Source organism: Hydra vulgaris, chromosome 03 (genome assembly GCF_038396675.1).
Source record: "Hydra vulgaris chromosome 03, alternate assembly HydraT2T_AEP".
Taxonomy (NCBI): domain Eukaryota; kingdom Metazoa; phylum Cnidaria; class Hydrozoa; order Anthoathecata; family Hydridae; genus Hydra; species Hydra vulgaris.
In genome coordinates this window covers 15,269,472-15,294,581 of record NC_088922.1, presented here as the reverse complement: position 1 = coordinate 15,294,581, position 25,110 = coordinate 15,269,472, and the positions used below count along the sequence as shown (strand labels likewise).

At 27.1% G+C, this 25,110-nt stretch overlaps 1 protein-coding gene across 2 annotated transcripts in view; it reads left to right on the top strand.

Annotated features, from left to right (window-relative positions):
* Positions 1-25,110, top strand: part of LOC101234739 (uncharacterized) — a 77,134-nt gene that overhangs the window by 5,997 nt on the left and 46,027 nt on the right. For both annotated transcript variants that reach the window (XR_010637413.1, XM_065792441.1), the window contains exons 2-6: positions 5,575-5,666; positions 8,202-8,536; positions 8,682-9,753; positions 9,834-9,984; positions 10,160-10,347. Coding sequence is in view for 1 of the 2 variants with exons in the window: in XM_065792441.1 (XP_065648513.1) it covers positions 5,575-5,666; positions 8,202-8,536; positions 8,682-9,753; positions 9,834-9,984; positions 10,160-10,347 (1,838 nt within the window). In the remaining variant the exon portion in view is untranslated. The remainder of the gene's footprint in view (positions 1-5,574; positions 5,667-8,201; positions 8,537-8,681; positions 9,754-9,833; positions 9,985-10,159; positions 10,348-25,110) is intronic.

The window sequence follows — 25,110 nt, the reverse complement described above, 5'->3', positions numbered from 1 at the left end:
GATCTTCCAGATATTCTTACATCTAAGGTGGCATTGTTTGCTGATGATACTACCATTTATTCTTGTCGTGATAAGAAACCAACACCCTCTGATTGCTTGGAGGGGGCATTTAAGCTTGAAAACGATCTCACTTCTGCTACAGCATGGGGCTCACAGTGGCTGGTGAACTTCAATACAGACAAAATTCAATTTTTTTCAGCCAATCGTTATCGCAATAATTTAGATCTTCCTATATTTATGAACGGTGATGTACTCGATGAGTCATCTACTCTACCTCTTCTAGGATTAACTCTTACTTCCAACCTTTCTTGGAAACCATATATCAAATCAGTTGCAAAATTAACATCTGCTAAGGTTGCATCTCTTTATCGAGCTCGTCACTTTCTTACTTCGGATTCTATTCTCTATCTCTATAAATCTCAAATCCGGCCTTGTATGGAATACTGTTGCCATATCTGGGGCGGATCTTCTAATGATGCCCTTTCTCCTTTAGACACGGTGCAAAAACGCATTTTAAACATAATTGGACCTGCTCTTGCAGCCATCTTCCAATTATCACGTCGTCGTAATGTTGCTTCTCTCTCTCTTTTTTACAAGTACTATAATGGACACTGCTCTAAAGAGCTAGCGTCTTTTGTGCCATCAACTAAAATTCATTCTCGTGTTACTCGACATTCAGTTAAGTCTCATCCTTTTTCTGTGACTGTTCCTAAGTGCTCCAAAAACGCTTATTCGTCTAGTTTTTTTCCTCGAACATCAGCTTTTTGGGGTTTGCAAATTATATGAATCAGGAAAGCATGATGCCTTCATCATGCTTTCCTGATTCATATAATTTGCAATCCTTTAAGTCGTCCGTTAATCGTTATATAAATAGACAAAATCGTTTAATAAGTAAAAAGTAATAAGAAATAAGTAAGTTTAATAAGTTTAAAATCGTTTAATGGTTTAATTAGACAAAATGATATTCTGTTAGTTTACGGAAACTTATTTAACGTATTTAGTCACGTTAAATAAGTAGATCGTTAATAAGGAGACGAATTAAACAATCAAGGCATTTTTTGTTAACCCAGACGAACAAATGAAAAAAAAACCCACGTAAACCGAACTTAAAGCATTTACTTTGTCATACGAATTGTTATTATTTTACGGAATTTTTATAGTGATAATTTACTACTTTTAATAATATGTAACTCACGACGTATATTCTAGTCGCAATTTATATCTTTATAGTATAGTATTACAAGAAACATATTTTTAAGAAAAACCTTTTTTTTAGGTCATTAATCGTAATAATGATATCAAATAAAGTAGTCATCTCACAAGGAAGCTTATTGTATTCTTAAATAATTTAACTGTGCATTTTTGCAAAATGTTTCACGTTAAATTATTTGTCTTTAACCCTTAAACCTAACTAATTGTAAAATTTGTAATTGTTACTTGAATCTACGCAGATAAATAGTAAGGACAGTATTCTGATGTTATCGTAGAAAAAAGAAAAGAAGAGAATTTATTAATTCGTGTCCAACCTTTTTTTGTGTGCTAATTTACTTCCTCAAGGCCGAAAAAGCCACAACAGTCGAGGAGGCTGCTTTAGTTGTTGTTACAACCTTCTCTTAACTTTATAACTTCAAAACACAAACCATGACGAACAAGACCGCTTCGCGGAGAAACAAGTTGAGGGCGGTACTGCCAGGGACATGGTGGTAATCGAACTCGGAACTTCTCGATTACAAGGCGAGCGCTCTACCACTTCACCACTACTGTACTACCGACGATTTTTGCAGTTTTACTGTATCTGCAGCACAATAATAATAAAATGTGACCTAAACTTAGTTCACTATTTCTTACTATGTGAATGTTTTGAATACAAACGACATCAAAACGACACACTTCATGCTACACTAAAACTTTATTTTGAAAATAAGATCAAAATATCCTTAAACAATATAAATAGCAAAATAAAATAACATGGTTTCTCAGTCCTTTTGAAAAAATTTAACTTGGTTGAAACTTGGGCATTTTCGAAAGAAATTCGATTTTTCCACATGGAATTACAAGCCTATATAGAATATAATATAAATAGTATCATAATAATATATAATATAAATAGTATCATAAAATTGTAATGAATAAAAAAAAAAATAATAAAAATACCTGCTTTTGTGCCAGAAGAGTACTTTATAAATACATTGATCAATATATGTCAATAAATTGATTTACAAAATGAACTCTAATTGTGTGCCAGAAGGATTTGAATTTTTAAATCATATAAATATTAAAAATGTTAAAACAGCCATGGTATCAACATGCCAGAATAGTATGTACTTTCACAATATTCTATAAAGAAATTGATCAAATATCTCATTATAATTATAAATTACATAGCCATATTTTTAAATACTACTTTTGGTGTAGTTGTAATAGTAGCTATAGTTAACTGCAACTGCAACAAATGTGTGTAAATAAAGAACTGACTTTAATAACTGTACCTATTAACTATATCTTATATTGATAACCCTAGTTGATAAAATGAATAACTGATGACAGTAAAAAAAAAACAACTACAAAGTGAGCAAAACAAATCATCATGCAAAGAACAAAATAAAGAACAAGCAATAGTTAACTCAAATTAGCCAATTGTATAACTTTAGACATCATAAGACACTTATAAAAATAAAATAAGTAATAAACTTTTTAAATATTAACTAAAACATAAAACCATAAACAAACCAACAATAAAAAACAAAAAAAACGTATTTATGTATATTGATTGAATTTAAATATTCAAATAAGTCATAAAAATAAAAACAAAAACAGCAGAAATAGCAGGATACTTTCACAATAATGATAGTACTAAAGGAATACCTTTTATGACAGTATAACACAGTAACAAAAGGAAACATCTTTGCCATTCTCAATACATTTCAGGTAATGTTACCTCATGTCATTATCTTTTTATATAATTAAACTTAGGTTGATACTGCTACACAAAGCTGTTGCATTTCCTTTTAAGATCACAATCATTTTCATGTCCAACTTTATGCACTAACAGTGGGGCATCTTCCAATGTGAAACAACATCAGGACACATTACTTAAAAACACATTAATCATTTGTATGCAACTGTAACTTTCTGAAAAACCACCTGAATTAAAACAATTAAAAATGGAAAAAACCCAGATATATTAGACTTACAAACCCAAATATTTTAAAAAACTGATATAAAAACAAACTTTGTGCTATATCGATTAAGGTGTCATTCAGCCAGCCAGATGAGTCTCTTAAAATATCTAAGGCTTTATTTTTTATATTTATTTTATAATCTTTAGACTTTATTGTCTAACTTTAAAGAAAACTTTAGAAAAATTTGAACTTTGACAGCCCCTTTTGCAATGATACTATCATTAACAAATAGCTTTTTTCAAAGCTTTGCCATAACCAGTTTAAACTCTGAACCTTTTTCTCGTTGATTGGTTTGAGGAAAATAAGCAGACTTTATCAAATAATCTAAAATTTGAATTTAGAGTTTTTTGAAGAGTATTAAAAATCTATAAAATAAAGTAGTTACATAACTTGTTAATTTTTCTATATATTTACTTCAATGATCAGTAATTGTAATAATATACTTATTTCCAAGTTTTGTTAAGGCAAGAGGACCAAAAAGGTCTAGGAGAAGTTTGTGTACCTATGGCCAGATTTTTTCAATGCCCAAATTCAAGGCCCAGACTTGTCTAAATCTGGTGAAACTGATAGGATCACATCTCTATACTAATTACTTTGTATTAGTATAAGTATATTGACTTATACTAATAAAATTCCAACAAGTAGAAGGGTTTAAAAATTAGTGGCCCTAGGTACAATAAGCTTTTTTTGAACTGTACCTAGGGTCACTTTCTGAAAATTAGGTTCAAATCCATAATAAATGTACAGTTAATTTAGTCTTAGATTGTTTTCAATAAATTTTTCTAGTAATACCTAATTTCAACACTTAAATATACAACAAAAATGACTAACAGTTCTGAGCAAAATTGACAAATAAGTCAATGCATAAAATGGAAGTCCCAAAACAACTGTGTGTTTTGAAATGCTAAGACATAGTGCAAAATTAACTTCAGAAACATACAATAATATAAAATATACAAAAATAATTAACTCTTACTCATGAAGTATATAAAAGTTTAACTTAAATAGTGGGTTATATATACACATATTACAAAGTTGACATTCTTTTATTATAATAATTTATTATTCCATCAGAGACATACTGTTCAACAGAGTAATTATAGACTGGCATTTTAATTATAATTTAAAAAAATTTAAAAATATAATTGTTTTTGTTTCTTGAGTTTATACCTAACGGAAACAAGGCTACTTATTTTGGCATAAATTTGGCATAAATTGAAGTTAATAATTTATGCCAAAATTGGGTCTCAGAAACCATAGTGCACTATTGAGTTTATTTATGCTAAGATGTTACACTAAATTTACCCTGTGATATAATCCAATAGTTAAATTTGAAAAAAAAGTTGTTTGTCATGCATACCTTATGTTTGTTTGTTGTCATTTTTTGCTAGCCTCAATTTATATTCTAATATGGATTAGATAAGATGAAATGGTATTTAACAATCAGAAGACTATTAAAATGTACAAAAAAAGATCCCTAAAAATTTTTTACATAGTTATTTTATTAAACAAACTAACTAATGTTATTTCAACTGATCAAAAAGTCATTATATATACTTGATTGTATAAACTAAAATTTTTTTATTTTTCAAACCAATTGAATGAACTTTTTAAATACCAACTAAATTTGTTTAACTAAATTTGTTATTTTTGTTTGTTATAGCTCTTATAGTTACAAACTCGGCAGAAATTGGACTCATCAATCTTGACTATTGATAACTTGATAATTTTTATATATTATATAATTGATGATACAATTGATATGATATAATTGATTTTTTATATATTATATTATTGATAATATTGATGGCTTGGTAATTATTACTAAATTTTGTGATGTCATTATAAAGACACCTAGTAGTATTGATATTAAGAGCTTTATTATTGTTGTTATTTTTTGAAGTAAACCTACCATTCTGTTTAATTATCTTTTGGTTTACTGTTTCCAGATTTTGCATATGCTCTTTTTTTTTATCTTTCTAGAAATTGTATATTCTTCTCTTTTTATAACAAATGTACACCAAATAGTTGAACATTTTAACTATTTAATTAACGTATATAATTGTATATGTTATATTAAATATTCGATTATATAATTCTAATATAATTAAAAAATGTTATTTATTTTGATTATATAGTTAACTATAAATTATATATTTTAACTATGGACCCTGTACTTGTACTTTTCTGAGATAAATTAATGAATTGAAAAAAAAAAAAAAATCATTATTAGATGTTAATATTAAATTGCATAATTATAATTATATAACTTTTTGTTTATTTTTCAATTTTTTATTATTTAATGTTATTCTAAAAAAAACATCATTATTTAATATGATTGTTACAAAGTTAAACAAATAGTCAATTTGTTTTTATTTTTATTTTTACATAGCATGAAAAGACAATGCTGGTTGGTTCTAATTTTTTTAAATCTTAATGTGGTTGCAAATAAAGACAAACATCACTTAAAGAAGCAAAAAAGAGGTTATATATATTTATGTCTTTTACTTTATGTTAATTAAATGCTTATCCAAAATATATATTCTTTGTAATATTAATCAAATTTTTTTCAAAGTGTCACTTTTTTTTTTAATTTCTTTTTTTCAATGCAAATAGTTTCTATGACTCATAGACATGTACAACAATCTGTTAGTCCAAGACACTGAGGCCAGTGTCCTGGACTAACAGGAACTTTTAAATACTTTTTCTAATCCTATTTCCAAGCTTGACTTTACTAATATTTTTTTTTAATGTACTTTACACCAGTTCATTTGGTGAACAAGTTCATCTTAAGCAAAGTAGTACAAAAGGTCTGGAAAATTGGTAGTAAAATAGGTCTGAAAAATTCGTTTTTTGAATTAGGCCCATATTTTTTATCAAATGCAGCTAGAAAATTGTCTTAACACCATTTTTCGGAAAAGTTATGGATGTTACCAGATGCACCATTATGCTGAAATACTGAGTTGTCACCAAACACTTGGTTGCTATACTTTGTGGTTTATCATTCATTTGTCCAAGATGACCAAAGATTCTGATGCCTGACAATGAAAATCACTTTTAAGTATTCAGTAAATGGAATCTTTTGAAGCTGGAATTTCTTTAGCTAATGTTCTGCAGGACACCTTTTTCTTTCAATTTAGATGAGCTTTTTATAAATATTTATTTTGATATTGCAATTTATGGTCGACCAAGCAAGTAGTAATATTCAATAGTACCTCTATCCTTGGTCATTTTGGGACATCTTTAGAATTTATAAAAAATAAAAAACCATTTAAATCATCAATAATCCTTGATGCTGCGTGTCCTTTTTGGTACCTAGAAAATACCACATTTTTTATGTCAATATTTTCTAATTTTTAAATTGAAAATAATTGTTTATATAATCAATAATAAGTTTTCGTAGAGAAAAGAAAAGTAATTTTTAAAAAAAAACCAGGATGATATTAAAAATAATTGTGGAGATAATTAACACGCAAAAATGCAGCATTCTTTTTGAGACACTTTTTAATGTAGAATGTGTTAACTTTATGTGCAACTTTGTATTTATTATGTATTTAATTTATCAAATTTATTTGTTATATATAAATTAGTTTGTTAATGTGGAATATACCAATCTTTCTTATAAATATAAATGCACCCATACTTGGTTACAAAAGTATTGTTGAAAAAAACAAAATACAAAATCCAAAAGTATAATTATATGAGAATGAGAAAATTGGAACAAAAGTTAGCTCTAAAAAAATTTTTTTATTAACAATTTGTTGTTTTTATTTGCTTCAGTAACTTTTTTATTCCAAAAGTTACTGAAGTTATTCAAAAAGAAGATTTAGAGGTATTTTTTTGTACTGAATTTTCTTTACTGTATTCGTCTCTCCGAGACAGAGAAAAATACATCAAAATAAGTAGTAAAGTTTCATATAAATATGATTGCATCACTATAAAATATAGATCAATGTAAATTTCTGTCTAATCCAATCAGTTTTTAATTTTTACTAATCTAGCAAAAAAGCCACTGCTGAATAATTAAACAGCCATGCATGAAAATCAAATACCACCAACATTTGATTGTTGTTTGGGGCAAATTAAGTTGAGTAATGTTACTCTATTGCATATGTTTTTTTGGATTATTGCTCCTTGCTCACTTTTTTTCATATGCAGCCTAGATTTTTTTAAATCTTGGCTGCATTTGAAAGGACTAAATTCAAATTTACGACAATATTTTTGTATTAGAACTGGCCCCCATGTCATATAGGCAAGTTGGTGAAAGGCAAAATACCAATAAGTCAAAATATAGGAATAATTGGCAAGCTGATAGTTTCGCAGCATTAACAAGCTTGCAAACCATAATTAACGGATGTGTATTCATATATATATATATATATATATATATATATATATATATATATATATATATATATATATATATATATATATATATATATATATATATATATATATATATATATATATATATATATATATATATATATATATATATATATATACAAATATATTTGTCTACTTAGCCTTGTATAAATAACATTGGTTATGTCAAGTAACCATCTACAAGAGGTTCGACTGACGGTTTGAGTTTGGGCAAATGTTATTTAGATATGAATGTTGAAAAAATACTATATCATACTCTAAAATGCTTTATCACACCCTCTAAATGTGTTCTTAAAAGAAAATAATCCTGTTTTTTTAAAAGTTTAGTTAAAAATTTTTTTAAGATGTTGCTCATGGGTGCTTCTATAGTAGACTAACCTGGATCTCTCATGAAGTGAACTTATATAAAAGTTTCATAATAAAACATATTAAAAAAAATAATAATTATCAAAAAAACTTGTTTCAGTGCACTTTTTTCAATTTTAGTTAAAAATATCATTTTGTATGCATTAAAATCTTATACAATAGTTTTTCATGCTGATTAAAATACACAATGCCTCTTATGGCATGCTAAATTCCTCTTATGGTATGCTAGAGTTTATTGAAAGTTTATTTATTTATTTTTTTTTTTAGATTCAGTTGCGACATTACCAGATAAAATTTCTTCTTTAATGACAGATGAGATAAAGACAGGAACACAGTTTGAATCGTTAGGTTGTATTTTTGAAGTAGCTAAAGACGATTGTAAAACTACTTTTTTGCCAAAGCAATCTAGTTGTCAAGGAATGACTGTTCCAAAATTTTTTCAGTATTTTTATAGAGAAAGCAACATAAAAAATTTAACATATGACTTTATACCTATGAGAATTTTACAAGTTGATCGATTTATTATGGATCAGTGCTTAGGTGAAGTAGACATCGAAAGCACAGCAAAAGAAGGTTTTCAAATTATTAAAGGAAAGATGAAGGTTGTTTTTTATTGTTTTAACTTATTTCATTATTTGTCTTATTTTTATTGTTTTGTATATATCATCCTATATTATTTTATTGTTATAATATATTATCATAACTTATTACACCTAAATATATGTTTATAGTTTATTTTTCCCTTAGCTCTTCGATGGGAAAGTGTTAACAACATTTTATTATAAAGAAGTTTCAGGGTTGCCTGATTTTGAAAAGTTTTCTATTGAAATAAGCGGAAATGTAATTATAGGGAAACATATAGCACCAATATCTTTAATTAAAAAAAAAAACTCACTTGAAGCACAAATTTCTATTAGATTAACTTCAATGACAGCACTTGATTTCTACCAATCTCTTACAAATAAAGCGCTACTTGACAAAAGATCATTAATAGACACACATATTTTTTCAGATGCTAACATGCAAGATCCATTATTAACTGGGTATATTGGCGTTAATGGTGATTTTGAAATAGTTCTTAAAGGAGAAATTCAACATGCTGTGCTTGGTGCAATATTCCTCTCAGTTGTTGTCCAAAAACCAGTTGATTCTGCTACTGGTGTTGCTTTAGTTGCAAGCATAAACAATATAAAACCAAACTTAGTTCTATCTATAGCCACTGGAAGAAGTCTTGAAACTTTTCCAATAATGAAAGGAGTTGTATCAGATCTTGTTTTAGAGTTTTCAAATGAAGACTTGTATAACATAAGAGATGATAATGTTAATATGGTGTTAGATAAATATATTTCAGGAGATAAAAATATTTCTAAAGGGGCCAAAATTAAATTACATTTACCATCAGATAAAATTATTCAAAGAGTAAAGGAACCTAATAAAATTTTAGTTCAAATTTATCTTATTGATGGTAGTTTTTCTCTCAAGTTTCCTGATAAACTGTTATTCGATCTAGCTAGTGTAACAAACAATTTAATTCCTAAAGTGCCAGTTGCTCTTTTTTCCAAAGTATTTCAAGTATCCCCAGAGGTACTAATTACAAAGTTTATTTTTGACATTATGACTAAAGATATTAATGTAAAATGCTTAGCTCCTGAAGAGTTAATTATGGGAAAAGATTTAATGGCAGTAAAAAATGCAGAGTTTGAAATTACCCACAAGCGAAACGAAAGTTGGAAGTTTGAAATGCATGCAAGAAAAAAAATTGCAGGAACTTATATGGATGTATCACTAGAAAAAAAAAAAGACCATTACTTGTTTTTAGGTAAAATTATTTTTGAATTGAAAAAAAAGTTCCGAAAATTTTCAATAACAAAGTCTTTTTTATTCTTTTCATTTTTTCAGGAAAAATTGACAAAATTACTACAAAGCAATTAGCTACAAATTTTGGTGCTAAACAAGTTGGTGAAGCTACAATCGGTCAGATAGAGTTTTTGAATTATGATTTATTAGATGTGAGAGTTGATGCAGATTTCAATGAAGATATGAAATTACAGTTTAGTTTTTTTCATAGATTTGTTAGATTTAAAAAAAAAGTCTTTATTGTGTTTTTTTAATGCAGTCTTGTTGGATATTCCTTTATGCATGAATAATCATAAGTTCATTTATAAATTATAAATCAATAACTGACTGAATGTATAATTTCATTCATTCATTGTTATTTTAAATAGTTTTGTTGGAAATCCATTGTTTTTTAATTACAATTCATCAAAGTTTGAAGGTTATGTTCTTGATGTTAATGGAGCAAGGAAAATGATATTTGGATTAGTTTTGAATGATTTTCGAATGGATGATTTTATTCAAAGGTGTTATCAAAAAGATTTAAATCAAGTGAAATGGATCAGCAAGTTATCTGCAAGTAATGTTTCATTTTAATTTGTAAATCAAATTTTTATTTGAGCTATTTTAGTCTTGGTACATTCTATAATTCTAACTATAAACCTAATAAAGAAAACAAAAGCAAACAAACAACCTAAATACTCTACTTGTTATTACTTCAATGTGAGAAATATCTCCTTATCAGAATTGTATCATTTTTTATTTAGGACTCTTCACCTGGTAAAACACTCTAAAAATCTTCCATTCTGGAGGATTTAAAGAACATTTTATATTTTGATTTTTTATTAATATAATTTGTTTATAACAGAAGCTTATAACAAAATAATCGAATAAAGCTAAATTTGGCCATTTAGCTTGAAGCCGAAGCTGATCACTAAAAACATTTATATATATGTTTATATTTATTATATATATGTATATATATATATATATAAATTATATTATATATATATATATATATATATATATATATATATATATATATATATATATATATATATATATATGTATAAATGTGTATATATATATATATATAAATATGTATATATACATATTTATATATACATTTATACATATATATATATATATATATATATTTATAATATATATATATATATATATATATATATATATATATATATATATATATATATATATATATATATATATATATATATATATATATATATATATATATATATATATATATATATATAAAATAACCGTTTGACCCACCCTAATATATATATTAGGGTGGGTCAAACGGTTATTTTTGAAAATCAAAAGGCACTGTTTTCCATGTGCTGTGGGCGTACTCTAGGATCAATAAAAAACAAAATTTAACTTATTTGCTCAAATTTTAGACACCGCTCAACGGGCTTGAAAGTTAAATTTTTGCCCCAAAAATTCATATTAAGAGTAGTTAAACCTCCTTAATTAATTTTTTGTTTAAGTGAATAGAGACATTTGTGTGATCAATTAAAACAATAATTCAGCAAAATAGAGACTATTAGGACAGCTTTAGATGTTGTTTTGTAAGTTTTTTATGTTAAAACTTTGACCTGGTTTCTCAGAAGAACCCGGTTTCTACATAATATTAGATTTAATAGCTAGCTATCGACAGCAGAAGAAATATACAACTAGGCAGTGGCGGATCTAGCTTTTTGGGGGCCTAGGGCTTAAAAATAGCAAGGAGCCCTAGCCCTACACGAATAAAGATTTTTAATTGATTATGCGATTAATTGATTTTCGGTATTATTGATTTTCGATTTTCGGTAATATTGAAACATTTTGATCATTATTTTTATCTTTAATTTGAGCTGAAGATGTTTCGTCGATCTGGGATTGGATTGAAAAGAAGTTGGTTAATGTTTTACATATTTTTATTGCGTCTTGCTTCTGTTCTGCTAATTTTCTTTTTTGACACCCACTTTTATATTTACGACCCGTCATCGTTAAACCTATATAGAAATAAAATCTATATAAATTTTATTTAATAGGCTATAATTTTAATACCGAGCGAATGAAAAATAATCAGTGGAATTTGCACAAAAATAAACTTAATCATTCAAAGCTGAGTCGCAGGTGCACTATTTTTACAAAAGCTAGCAAAGACACTTAACAATTTTTCAATACAAAAGCATTTGAACATCATCGTAGCGATAACAATGCCAATACAATTTTTATTCTCTATTCTAAAAATTTAGTTTTCGTTCGCTTGAATTTTCACATACACTTACTTATGTTTGAAATAATTAATTATTTAACCACTTTTACATTTGATAAATGAATATTCACGATAATATGTAAAATTTCTCTTTTCATACGAGCCCCTTACTGGTCGGGGCCCCGGGCTTTAGCCCTATTAGCCCATATATAGATCCGCCACTGCAACTAGGGATAGTTTTCTTATTGTGTTATGCATAGTTATGCCCATATGTGGGTTTAGAAAGCTTTTTTTAAGCATATTTATAAATTTACAATTTTTAAAAATTTTTGTTTTAAAATCATGTTTTAAAAATAATTTTTTTTATCAATTAACTTGACATAAATTTATGACTTGACATAAATTTATGAAATTATAACCATAATAACCATAATATATATATAATCATAATATATAATTATAATATATACAATAATCATAATATATATAATAATTATAATAATCATAATATATATATATATAATCATAATATATAATCATAACAATGTAATAATTACATAACACATGTTAAATAATTTTTGACAACTTGTCTTTAGTACTAACTGAAAATTTTTGTCTGTGCCTTGAAATTGAAAGCATCAAACATTGCTTTAATTCCTCATCCTGGCACATGTGTGTAAAGTCTTGGATAAGCTTTACTCCTCTCTCAGCACAATCATTTACTACTGTTAACTTTTCTATGAATTTTTTTAGGACTCGATATCCTGAAAAATTATTCCAATCTCTAAAATAAAATATATACAGGCATTTTTAAATATTTTAAATGGTAAAAAATTTAATAAAATTAAATCAATTAAGAAAAAAACTTACTTTGAGCTAACTTGCATCGATTCTGTTTCTATTGCAGATAGATTTAGCTGTTGAGTTAGAATCCAACTTTGAGGTCCAACCAGTTCCCATAACTCTGGAATTTTCGTTATGTTAATGTTTGGAAAAGGTGGTTTTCCCAATATTAATCTTGAAGGTTTAGGGTATAAAAATAATTTTTTGGCAATTTTTTCTCTTGTATTATTGTCTAGCATTTCATCGCATGTAGCATGTACAACATTTCGTTCTGTAAGAAACCATAAATGATTTTTTAAACTTTTAATTGCTGCAGTTGAAATTGTTTTATTAAATGATCCATACTTGATCATGTCCCTGATTGCACATAAACCTAAGCAAAGAGAAGAGGCTGCCAATGGTGCTTTCAAAAACCATCTTGCATGAAATAGCCCAGTAAACTCAGCAACTTGATGAACTGTTGCTATTTCTTCTGCACTAATTATATCAAATTGTTGCTAATTAAATGTAAGCAGTTCTATTGTCATGTAGTAGATAGCTTTTGATAAAAATCTTGCATGATGAAAAGCTAAGGTTTACGAAACTTAAAATTTGCTAGTTTATCACTGCCTAGCCAAACCAGACCAAGTTCTGCCAAATGCTTGTAGTCACCACGTGGAAAATTGTCTGTGAACAAGGAACATTCAAGATAAATTTTGGTTTCAAAAGTCTTCGAAAAAATGTAATTCAAATTTGTTAATATGATTTTTTTTTTAATTTAGAAAAAAAAAATATACAAATCTCTGCCTTTTCTTCTAAAAATGTTCCTTTTCGCTTGCTCCATTCAAACCTGTTAAGGTTGTTGAAATTTATGTGCAGCTTTATAGTTTCCTAAAAATTTTGAATTTTTTTGAAAAGATTATCAACTGGTCCATTTGAAACTATCCCAGAAACTGCAAGTGCTGCATGCTAGATTATGACAAATAAGAAAGTAAAAAAGCCATTTGAACAGAACTAGAACAAAAGTATTTTATAAATAAACAATAAATAGTATGGTTCTAACCTTAATATGGAGCTCATATATGTGATGTCTGCAAGCAAACCATATTAACAGTCTGCACATCCATTTTTCCAGCAATACACATGCACCCTGCATCCAGCCTTGATTTGATTCATTTGTTTGAAGAGAAAAAAATTAAAAAGTATAATGAAAATTATAAAAGCAACAAATTACAAAAATATCATATATTATACTATTAGGTGCACAAATTATTCTCACCTGTATTTGAAGATGTAGTGTCAAAACATACACTATGTATTAAATCCCCAAGATTCCAAGATTCCAATATTTCCTTAATAGCTTTGGCTTGTGTTATTCCACGACTATCTGTTATAGAAAGAACCCCAATAAGTTGTTCTTTATCAATACTAGGACTTGAAATCACAAGTGCTAAGCACTCAACATTTCTATTTTCACCATAAAAATACTCTTTTACTAATTTTGTATCAAAATGAACACAAAGTAGTTTTCCCTGGGCTATTTTAATGAAATTTTCCTTTATTTTTAAACCATTATCACTAATTGCATCATTTGAATGGACATTTGCTGACTTAAGAGAAATATCAAAGTCAGGTTTCCACCAGCTGAGTTAATGACATTAGCCAAAGTAGCTGTATGTGCTGAACTCTGAATACCATATCTCTTTTCTGTAACAGCGGTAGCCTTTAAGATTTTCCTAGGTACCATAACTTCAACAAAATCTGGTTTTCTTTTATGAGATCTTGGTTTTCTTTTCTTTTGATATTCAAAATTTTGGTTATCCTCTTCGCATTGTGATTCTTCACTGCTAACCTGATTTACAGCTAAATCGCTTATATATTCAGAAGCTAATATTTTACTATTTGAAGGAGTCACCCTCTTTTTGGTAGATTCAATCTCCTTTTGCTTTCTACAAGCAGTAAATAAGTACTTTTTGTCTATTCCACCCATCACAGCTTTACGTTCTCCTTGTTGATCATTCAAAAAATTTATATCGACATTTCTTTCCTCTTTAGTGATTTGTTTGTTTGATAAAATTTTTCGCTCCACATCTTTCACACTTATATCAAATAAGCACTTTATTTCACGTTTGTAGTTATCTATAGTACTTAAATTTTGTGGTGATTTACGTGATCTGTTTTTTGATAGCTTCTTTCTACGATTTTCCAAGAACAAGATCTTACTTCTATATAAAGAAAACAATGTTGTAGTGTTATGGTAAGATTCTTACCTATATATATATATATATATATATATATATATATATATATATATATATATATATATATATATATATATATATATATATATATATATATATATATATATATATATATATATATTTTTTTTTTTATATATATATATATATGTGTGTGTGTGTATATATTTGTTTTAAGAAATTAAATTCAAAAATAAATATATACTGCATCATTTACCTAATATATTGGTCAGCTACTATTGGAAATGAACTTCTGTTCCAGATTTTCTTTAGTGACGAAACAACACAAGTGCTTTTAAGAAAATTACATCCTTCAGGGTTATTGCAACCAGTTTTCAAAACTACTATGGGGAAATTTGCAAGAAACTATATCACTGAGCTTATATTGTAATTTTTCTTTTCTTGCTTTAATTAGTTTGCCATGTAAATATTGCAGAACTTGCTCTCCAGTAGGCAATTGAGATGATAGTAGTATCTCAATGGTATCATTGATCGAAAAAACTTTATGTTTCGATCTTGTATCTTTTCCCATTTTATTTTAAATATTAAATTATATTTGTTTCCACTGTTAATGTAGATATATTATTTTTTCCTCTAAAATAAAACGTAAAACAGGAAAATAATAAAAAATCAAAATTATTTTTGATTTTTCTCTATGCGAAAAAATCAATTTTTCTACTTAAACAAAGCTTAAAAGCGTCATAAATGTTAGCGATCTCAATATAATAAACAGACCGGCAAGTTGAAGGTATAGTAAAAACTGATCAAATTTTTAAGAAACTGGGTCAAAACTCAGGGTCCAAATCGCTTGAGCACAGTCTAAAATTTATTCAATTACTATAAAGTTAGGCTTAAAATGATCATATAGACCTAAAAGTTCGGATAAAAAACAGTGCCTCAAAGATATCCATTTTTAAAGTTATTTAACCGGTTATAATATGATTTTTCGAGGTGAAATTTTGACCTTTGAGCCCATTGACCAGGGTCTAAAAATTGTGTAAATGAGTTAAATTATGCTTTTAATTGATCACCGCGTACACCCACAGCACATGGAAAACAGTGCCTTTCGATTTTCGAAAATAAGGGGCGTTTGACCCACCCTAGTATATATATATATAAATAAATATATATATGAATAAATATATATATATATATAAATAAATATATATATGAATAAATATATATATATATATATATATATATATATATATATATATATATATATGTATATATATATATATATATATATATATATATATATATATATATATATATATATATATATATATATATATATATATATATAAATATATATATAAATATATATATATATAAATATATATAAATATATATATGTATAAATATGTATATTTATATATATCATATATATATATAAATATGTATATATATAAATATATATATATATATATATATATATATATATATATATAAATGTATATATATATAAATATATATATATATATATATATATATAAATATATATATATATTTATATATATGTTGTTCAATATATTTATATTCATCAAAACTTCATATAGAATACGATCCTGCATGTATGATAGCATATGACTTCTACTTTTTTTTATAATTAAAATTTTTATTGTTTTTCATATAGGGTAGTGGTTCCCAACCTGTGGGTTGCAACCTCAACTGGGGTTGCCTGACAATTTTCCAGGTGTCGCCACCATGTAAGCACAGTCTCGCTGATGCTTTTTGGGCTTTGCAACTCTAGCATTTGCTTACTTATAAACTTATAATTGATCATTTACAAATTTTTTGCTTTCTTCAGCTTTATTTTGTTGTCAAATTTTGTAAAATAAAGTCTCAACTTTTAAGTTAATGGCTTCAATTTTGTGTGACTATTAATTGTGTAATATACATTACACAATGCACTATTAAAATATTGTAAACTTTACAATATTTTAAGGATTGTGTAATGTACATTATATGATTATAAGTCACACACAATTAAAACTTTAAGGTTGAGGCATTACAAGATATCTACAATCCAGACATTTTATTCCTTTGCAAATTTTTACTAAAACATATAACAAATTGTTTTGTTGATCAGTTATTATAAATCAATTATAAAAAAACGTGTAACAGAAATATATGGTGTCTATCAAGTGTTAAAAAAAATCAGATATTTAAAAGTCAAAAAACATAACAGTCAGCTGCAAAAATGCAGAGATTTAAGAGCAATCTTATTAACTTATTCTTGGGGTTGCCACAACTTGACAAATGTTGTCAAGGGGTTATGGCATTGGAAGGGATAGGAAGTTGACTTAGGGTGTAATAGTAATTGAGCACAATAGGTAGGCAAGTATACAAGGCATAGTTTGAGCACAATAGGTAGGCAAGCATGTAGTTTCAAAATTGTTGATTCACCTCGCACCTCTCAAAAAAAAAAAAAAAATTCTTTCAGAAAGTTACAAACATAAATAATGATGTTGCCGGTCAATTAACCAGTGGATTCTGTATGAAATTGTAACCTATTCAAGTGACCTTAAAGAATGCTTGTGATATGTAAAAGCCTGATATGCTCATTGGAAGTTCTATTAGCACATCTTAGCCACAGTCTCATCACTCATAATTATTTGAAACTTATATTAAAATGCTGTATGCAGTGCAAGACAAAACGAAATCAAGGAATTTTTATTGCAAGTAGGTTTGTGAGGTCATTTATGAATGTAGACCAAGTAAGTAAATGAAACGAATGTAGACCAAGTAAGTAAATGACCAAATTCAATATATACATTTATATTTCATATATAAATTCTATATATAAAAATATAAATATATACAACATATAAATTCAATACATTTAATGACATGAATGTCAAAGACGATTTAGAATTATTTTTGGTCTATTTTATGTAAAGAAAATAACTACTTTAACACCTACAAAAGATACAAAAAAGCTGTTATAAGTACTTAAAAAAGGTCCTTTTTTTAACATTTTTTCAGTTTTTTTAATTGTGAGTACCAGTGTCCCATATGCCTCAAATGGTGTCCCTCTACCAGCCATTTCTACCTCAGCTATAATTGAAATTAATAAATTTAAAAGTAACAAAAAATATTGTGAATGAAACTTTTAAAAGATTTAAAATTTTTCTTATGCGTTCAAGAAAACATATTACAAATAACAAATTTTAAAACTATTTGGATGAAATAACATACATAATTTAATCAAACCTTGACATATAACTAAATTAAAATATAACAGAAAAACAATAGCCATATATTAATATTATTATTATAATGTATTTAACTATATATTTAGTTCATATTATATATATATATATATATATATATATATATATATATATATATATATATATATATATATATATATATATATATATATATATATATATATATATATATATATATATATATATGCATATTTGAATAGATTAAATTGTTGTTATTTGGAATGATTATGGCTTAACTGTTTCTTTGTAGCTTCAGTTGAAAAATGTTTTTTATGATACTCAACTACTTGGTAGAGAAGCTGACGTTGATTTTTGACGTCATTTTTTCATTAAAGTCAGTGGCTAATTTAACTGCCCGTTCTGCACAATCATTAACCACTTTCATGGCACGAACTATCTTACAAGCAGATTTGTAGTCATCACAATTAGCCCAAGTTTTAGGAGATGATGTCAAGAATTCTTTTGGTAGATTGAGAGAGTCAAACAAGTTCATTGAGCGCAGCGTAACAAAGTTAGCTAAAGAAAGTTTAGAGAGTATATAAATCTTGTTTGGAGCAACTTTTCTATTGTCACCTGGTAATGGTTCTTTTTGTAAGGCATTTACAATATCCATTTTTTCTTCAACAGAAATTTTATCACTGAATAATGGGAGAGCAGCTAGATCTTCACTTAAATACTATAACTGAAATTTAATTTTATTTTTTGCAACATTTGCAACTTTGCTGTCAACTTGACAATAGTTCTCAATTACTTTTAAAAGAAGGAGATCATTTATTGGTGCTTCTGTTGTGAGAGGCGCTGTAAAACCAGAAACATGCATATATTATGGTTATGAAGAGACATATTCTTCTTAAAATCTCAATTTTTTTCTCTGTGATATTTAACTGATGACGAAAACCAAAAATTTTTAAACAGTTTATACTTTTAGCCATCCATCTTGCACAATGGTAAGCCCCAGGAGTGCAAATAGTTGTTGTATCATTATTTCCTCCTAAAAGGAGAAGAGCTAGTCTTCCGAATTCTTTCTAATCATCACGTGGTTGCGTTTCCTTTCAGTATTTTTTCAAATTTTCCACCACATTAGATTTTTGAGATGCAAGCCACTCTTTTTCAAATTTTGTAAGGCATCCAACTTCAATTTTATCACTTTCAAGTGGTTCAAACTTTGATTTTTCTATTAGCTCCCACTGGGACTTCACTCTACCAAAAAGTTCAATGTTTGGTCCTTTTGAAACAAAAAACGCATCAAACACTGCATCTGCACAGATTTCAAGAATATGATGTCGACAGGCTAAAAACAAAACTCTTCGATTCATTGACTTCTGTATGACAGTTATTGCCGCATTATGACTTCCTGTATTACTTGCAGTTGTGTCAAAGCAAAGATCTGCAAGATGCTCCTCAACGCCAGGCCATTCATGAATGAACTCAACTACCTTTTGTCCCATTTTAGCACCAGTACCAGCATGTATCTCAGGGGTCCCTAATAATTTCTCAATATCCAAGTGAGATACAACAATTGGCAGACATTCACGTCTGGTTTTAACAACATTCAACAACATTTTACCATCAAAATGAGCAACTAGTGGAACCAAGGGTTGAAAATTTTTTCTTACTGCTATTGCAAGAGATTCACGGGATGTAGTTCGAGTTCCATTAGAGTGGAACGTGAAAATGTTAATTTATTTACTTCAATACCGATTGCAGCTAGAGCTGGTGTGACAACCATCATTGCTTGTTGTGGTGTTATTTTTGTTCGGTCTAATGCTGCATGAAAGAGTTGATTGTCAAGAATACAATGTTTGGATATTGTAATCGAGAGATGGCTAGTGCCCATAGTAGAGTGTTTTGAATTATCTGGTCTATCAGAAATTGTTTATCTTCATTTATCTTGATGAGACAATCTTATTCACCATGGGCAATATCAAAAAGCGTTTTTATCTTGGCAGTGAATTTTTCTTGATAGCTATGTTGAGTAGCTGATTTTCTACTTCTGTGCTTAGACACTTGGACATGTTGCTTGTGAATATTGTTCAGTTTAGCAACTACATGAGGCTTTGCTATAGTTGCAACACCACTTGTTGGCAACTGACTCGGCCCATCTATTGTTAAGAGAATATGTTCAACTAGCCAAACATTTGTAGTTAAGCGTGATGCTTTCTCTGAAGCAGCCATCTTCTTAAGTAATATTTTTATACCTTTTTACTATAATAGAAAGTATATAATAGAAATTTAATATATATAATTATATGATACACCCCCCCTATTTCCCTACATTTTTCAATAATAAAATCAAAATTTGCATTTAGGAGTGATTTTTGGTAAATAATGCTGAGGGGGTAAATCTAAATTTGGTTGTACTTTCCAGTCTTCTGTGAACTATCTGTTGTAATATTCTAATAGTTTATATTATTTTTTCTTAGATCAATTTATAGCAGAATTTTGTATGAAATAAAAATAGAATTACAAGATTAAGGTATTAGACAAATTTTGGTAAATTTAGGGTTCCGAAATAGGGTTTGGGGGACCACTTCCCATTTTCAGTTTGCAAAAAAACTTTAAATATATACTTTTTATATCAGACCTCAGCAAATAAGAGGTTGTGCGATTTAAAATTAGAAAAAAAATTTTTTCCAATTAAAAAAAAACCACGCTAATATATATATATATATATATATATATATATATATATATATATATATATATATATATATATATATATGTATATATATATATATACACACTGAGGCATATTCATTTAGATGCATCAATTTTTTTCTCTTTATCTTATTTTTTTCTATGTATTGTCAACTAATATGCATGCAAGTTATTATCAAAATAATTGTTGTGTTGTGGGCTATAAAAAACCACAAAAAAAATTTTTCTATGTGTCTTTATTAACATGAGAGTATGTTTGATATACAAAAGCACATTTTTTAATAGGAATATATCTATAGACGCAATCAGGTTAATAACGGTAATTATTGATTTTTAATCACTTTTACACAAATAAATTGATAACTTTTAGTGTAATTTGATCTTTTGCTCTGCCAGTATCATTTTTATTGCATTTTACGAAATGTCTGAAGGAAAGTTTTTGACAGATGCTGAAAAAATACAAATTAATTTATATCGTAGCTCAGAAATCTCACCAGCACTTTCTATACGAGAAATAGCAAGAAAAGTTGGAAGATCTGACCATGTTGCACAAAACTACATTGCAAAAGATGACAATTACGGTGTAAAAAAAGCAACAAACGGTAACAAAGTATTAACAAATCGGCAAATTAATCGAATTCGCTTCGAAACAACCAAAAATAAATTGAATGCAACACAAATAAAGGATAAATTATTATTGCCTGTCACCAATAAACATGTTGCAAATATTTTACGTACAACACCAAACGTAAAGTGGAAGAAATCACACCAAAAACCAATGTTAAAAAAATACCATAAAATTGCTAGATTACAGTTTGCTAAAAACCATATGCATTGGACTCATGAGTGGCAAAACGTAATATTTTCAGGTGAAAAAAAGTTCAATTTAGATGGTCCAGACTCTTACAGTTGTTATTGGCATGATCTAAGAGGAATAAATGACCCACAAACAAAACGAAGTTATGGAGGAGGAAGTTTAATGGTTTGGGGTGGATTTTCTTATTCAGGAAAATTGACTCTGTGTTATGGTTTGCCTAAAATGAACTCGATAAAGTATACAGAAATGTTAGATAATGTTCTCATAACTTATATGGATGAAAACATGGACGATAATGCCATATTTCAGCAAGATAATTCTGCAATTCACACATCTAGGCATTCTATGAAATGGTTTAAAGACCACAACATCCCGGTTCTCGAATGGCAAGCTTGTAGCCCAGACTTAAATCCAATCGAGAACGTGTGGGGAATGCTATCAAGAAAAGTTTATGACGCTAAAGCAGCCGGACATCAATTTAAAACTGTTACTGAGTTAAAGTGTAAAATCCATAAAGCATGGTCCGAGTTGGATCAAACTACACTTCAACGACTAGTGGAGTCAATCAAAGGCAGAGTTTTTGAGGTGATCTAGTGTAATAGAGGACATATGCATTACTAATTTCCATCTTTTAATGTCAAAAATATGACTGCGTCTATAGATATATTCCAATTAAAAAATGTACTTTTGTATATCAAAAATACTCTCATGTTAATAAAGACACATAGAAAAATTTTATTTGTGATTTTTATTAGCCCACAACACAACAATTATTTTGATAATAACTTGCATGCATATCAGTTGACAATTCATAGAAAAAAGTTAAGACAAAGTGAAAAAAATTGATGCGTCTAAACGAATATGCCTCAGTTTATATATATATATAATATATATATATATATATATATATATATATATATATATTATATATATATTATATATATTATATATATATATATATATATATATATATATATATATATATATATATATAAACATATATATGTATATAAACATGTATATTTGTATATATATATAATATAAATATATATATATATAATATATATATATAATATATGTATATTTATATATATATATATATATATATATATATATATATATATATATATATATATATATATATATATATATAAATATGTATATATGCTGGGGTAAAAATAAAAGTTTGATCTATCAAAGAATATTTTGTTTCGTCTAACTGTAAATGAACAAAAAAATATTTAAAATATTAATATAAGACATGGGAAACCGCCCCATTTTGACCCTTAATCATCAGACAGGTCCCTAATATTATAGAAAAAAATTTTCTTCAATAGTATGTCACGTTGGGTCTCGAATGAAGTGAAATTTTATAAAAATTTCAAAAATAATAATCATGTTTCATAAAAACATCTCTAAAAAAAATTGACTCAAAAACACTGTGAAAATAATTGATTTTTTTAATAATATTAAAAAATGGCAGTTTTTTCACATTAAAATGTAAACTAATAATCTAAATACGAAATAATAATTATTTTTGAAATTTTTATAAAATTTCGCTTCATTTGAGACTCAACATGACATACTTTCGAAGAAATTTTTTTTTTCTATAATATTAGGAATACCAGAATAATACCAGATAGCAACTAAGTTGATACCAGAATTAAGACATCTGGGATATAATCAAAGACTAAAAATATTAGATTTAACAACTTTAGAAGTTCAAAGTCTAAGAGGTGACCTTATACAACAATATAAGTTATATAAAGGTTTTAAATCTATTGATATAAAGAAAGTCTAGATACGAATGCATTCAATCAATACACCACATATTCTATTGTGTATAATATATTGGTATTATACACAATAGAATAATACCAGAAGCATTTGTAAAAAATAAAAATACTTTACTTCCAGTAAAGCATTTTTATGTTTTACAAATGCTTCTGGTTTCATACATGGATTGGCAAATAAGTATGGTTTGTTGTGATGAAATTCACACTTTTGTTTATTTTCACCCCAGCCTAATATATATATAACGTTTGTATCTAAACTAAGGAAGTTTCATTAATTATACACAATAGATCCTAAAATGTATGTGTATATACTACATTGAAATCATTTTTGAAATAATTTTAAAATCCAAAACAAAAGACATACTAAACAATAACGCTATTATCATAAATATAACAAAAATTATTATTCTTAACATGACAATTAAAATATATTAACAAAAAATAGTAGTAACATGAACTTAACAAATAGGAAAAAAAATAATAATAATGAGTAGTCTACACAAATCAAAATCTTTGAATTTTTGAAATCTTTTCAGAAAAAAGGCTTCAAGACCAAAATTAATAACTGGTGGACCTACTAATGAAATAAACATTAAACTCGGCTCGGTTTTTACTATCAAAGAGTTTTGCAAAGAAGACAAGACTATATTCGTAGTAGAAAATGAACGCTCCCATTCAGCTGTAGAAGCAATTAAGGTATTTATAGCATTGCTCAAGAGGCTGAAGATCATTAGAAATTTTATTACTGTCACCAGTGGCAAAGTACTCACGAAATCCTTGGAATGCTGTACTTTCACAAATATTGAAAGTTTTTGCTAATTGTCTAATGTCACTGTCTCTAAAGCATGGATCTTGTTCTGCAAACCATTGTGGTTTATCAAAAATTTACAAATTTTTCATCAAACTATTGTATTTTTCTTAATTTGGATCATTTTCTTTGTCTTGTAACGATTTATGTGCAGCTCTAGTTGTAAACATTCTAAAATCAAGATTTTCAATTAGTTTACTAAAAAATTGTTTTTAATTAATTTTGAAACTTTACCTATTTGCAATTTAACATTGATTGAAATACATGGTAATAAACTGATGTGCCTTGTGTCAAGAAGTTTGTCTATTTTGTAACTTTTTAGAAAGTACTATTGTAACATCTAGTTCTATTAAAGCATCTAGCATTAGTGCTGCAACTTTTGAAGTATGACGCTAATAACAGGTGAAATGTTACTTCATTTCCTCAAAGCCGCAACTTTGCTGAGCAATCCCTCATTACACTTTTATTAATAGAAAAAAGAGGAATTTAGATTTTTATAAATTTATTAGGTACCGGGATGACATCCTGTCCAATTATAAACACTAAAAAAGGTAAGGGGATGGTTTTTAAACTTTAAAAAGGTAAAGGGATGGCATCCCGCCTCACTTTAAGCGCTATATATATATATATATATATATATATATATATATATATATATATATATATATATATTATATATATATATATATATATATATATTTATATACCAGCTACCCCCCCC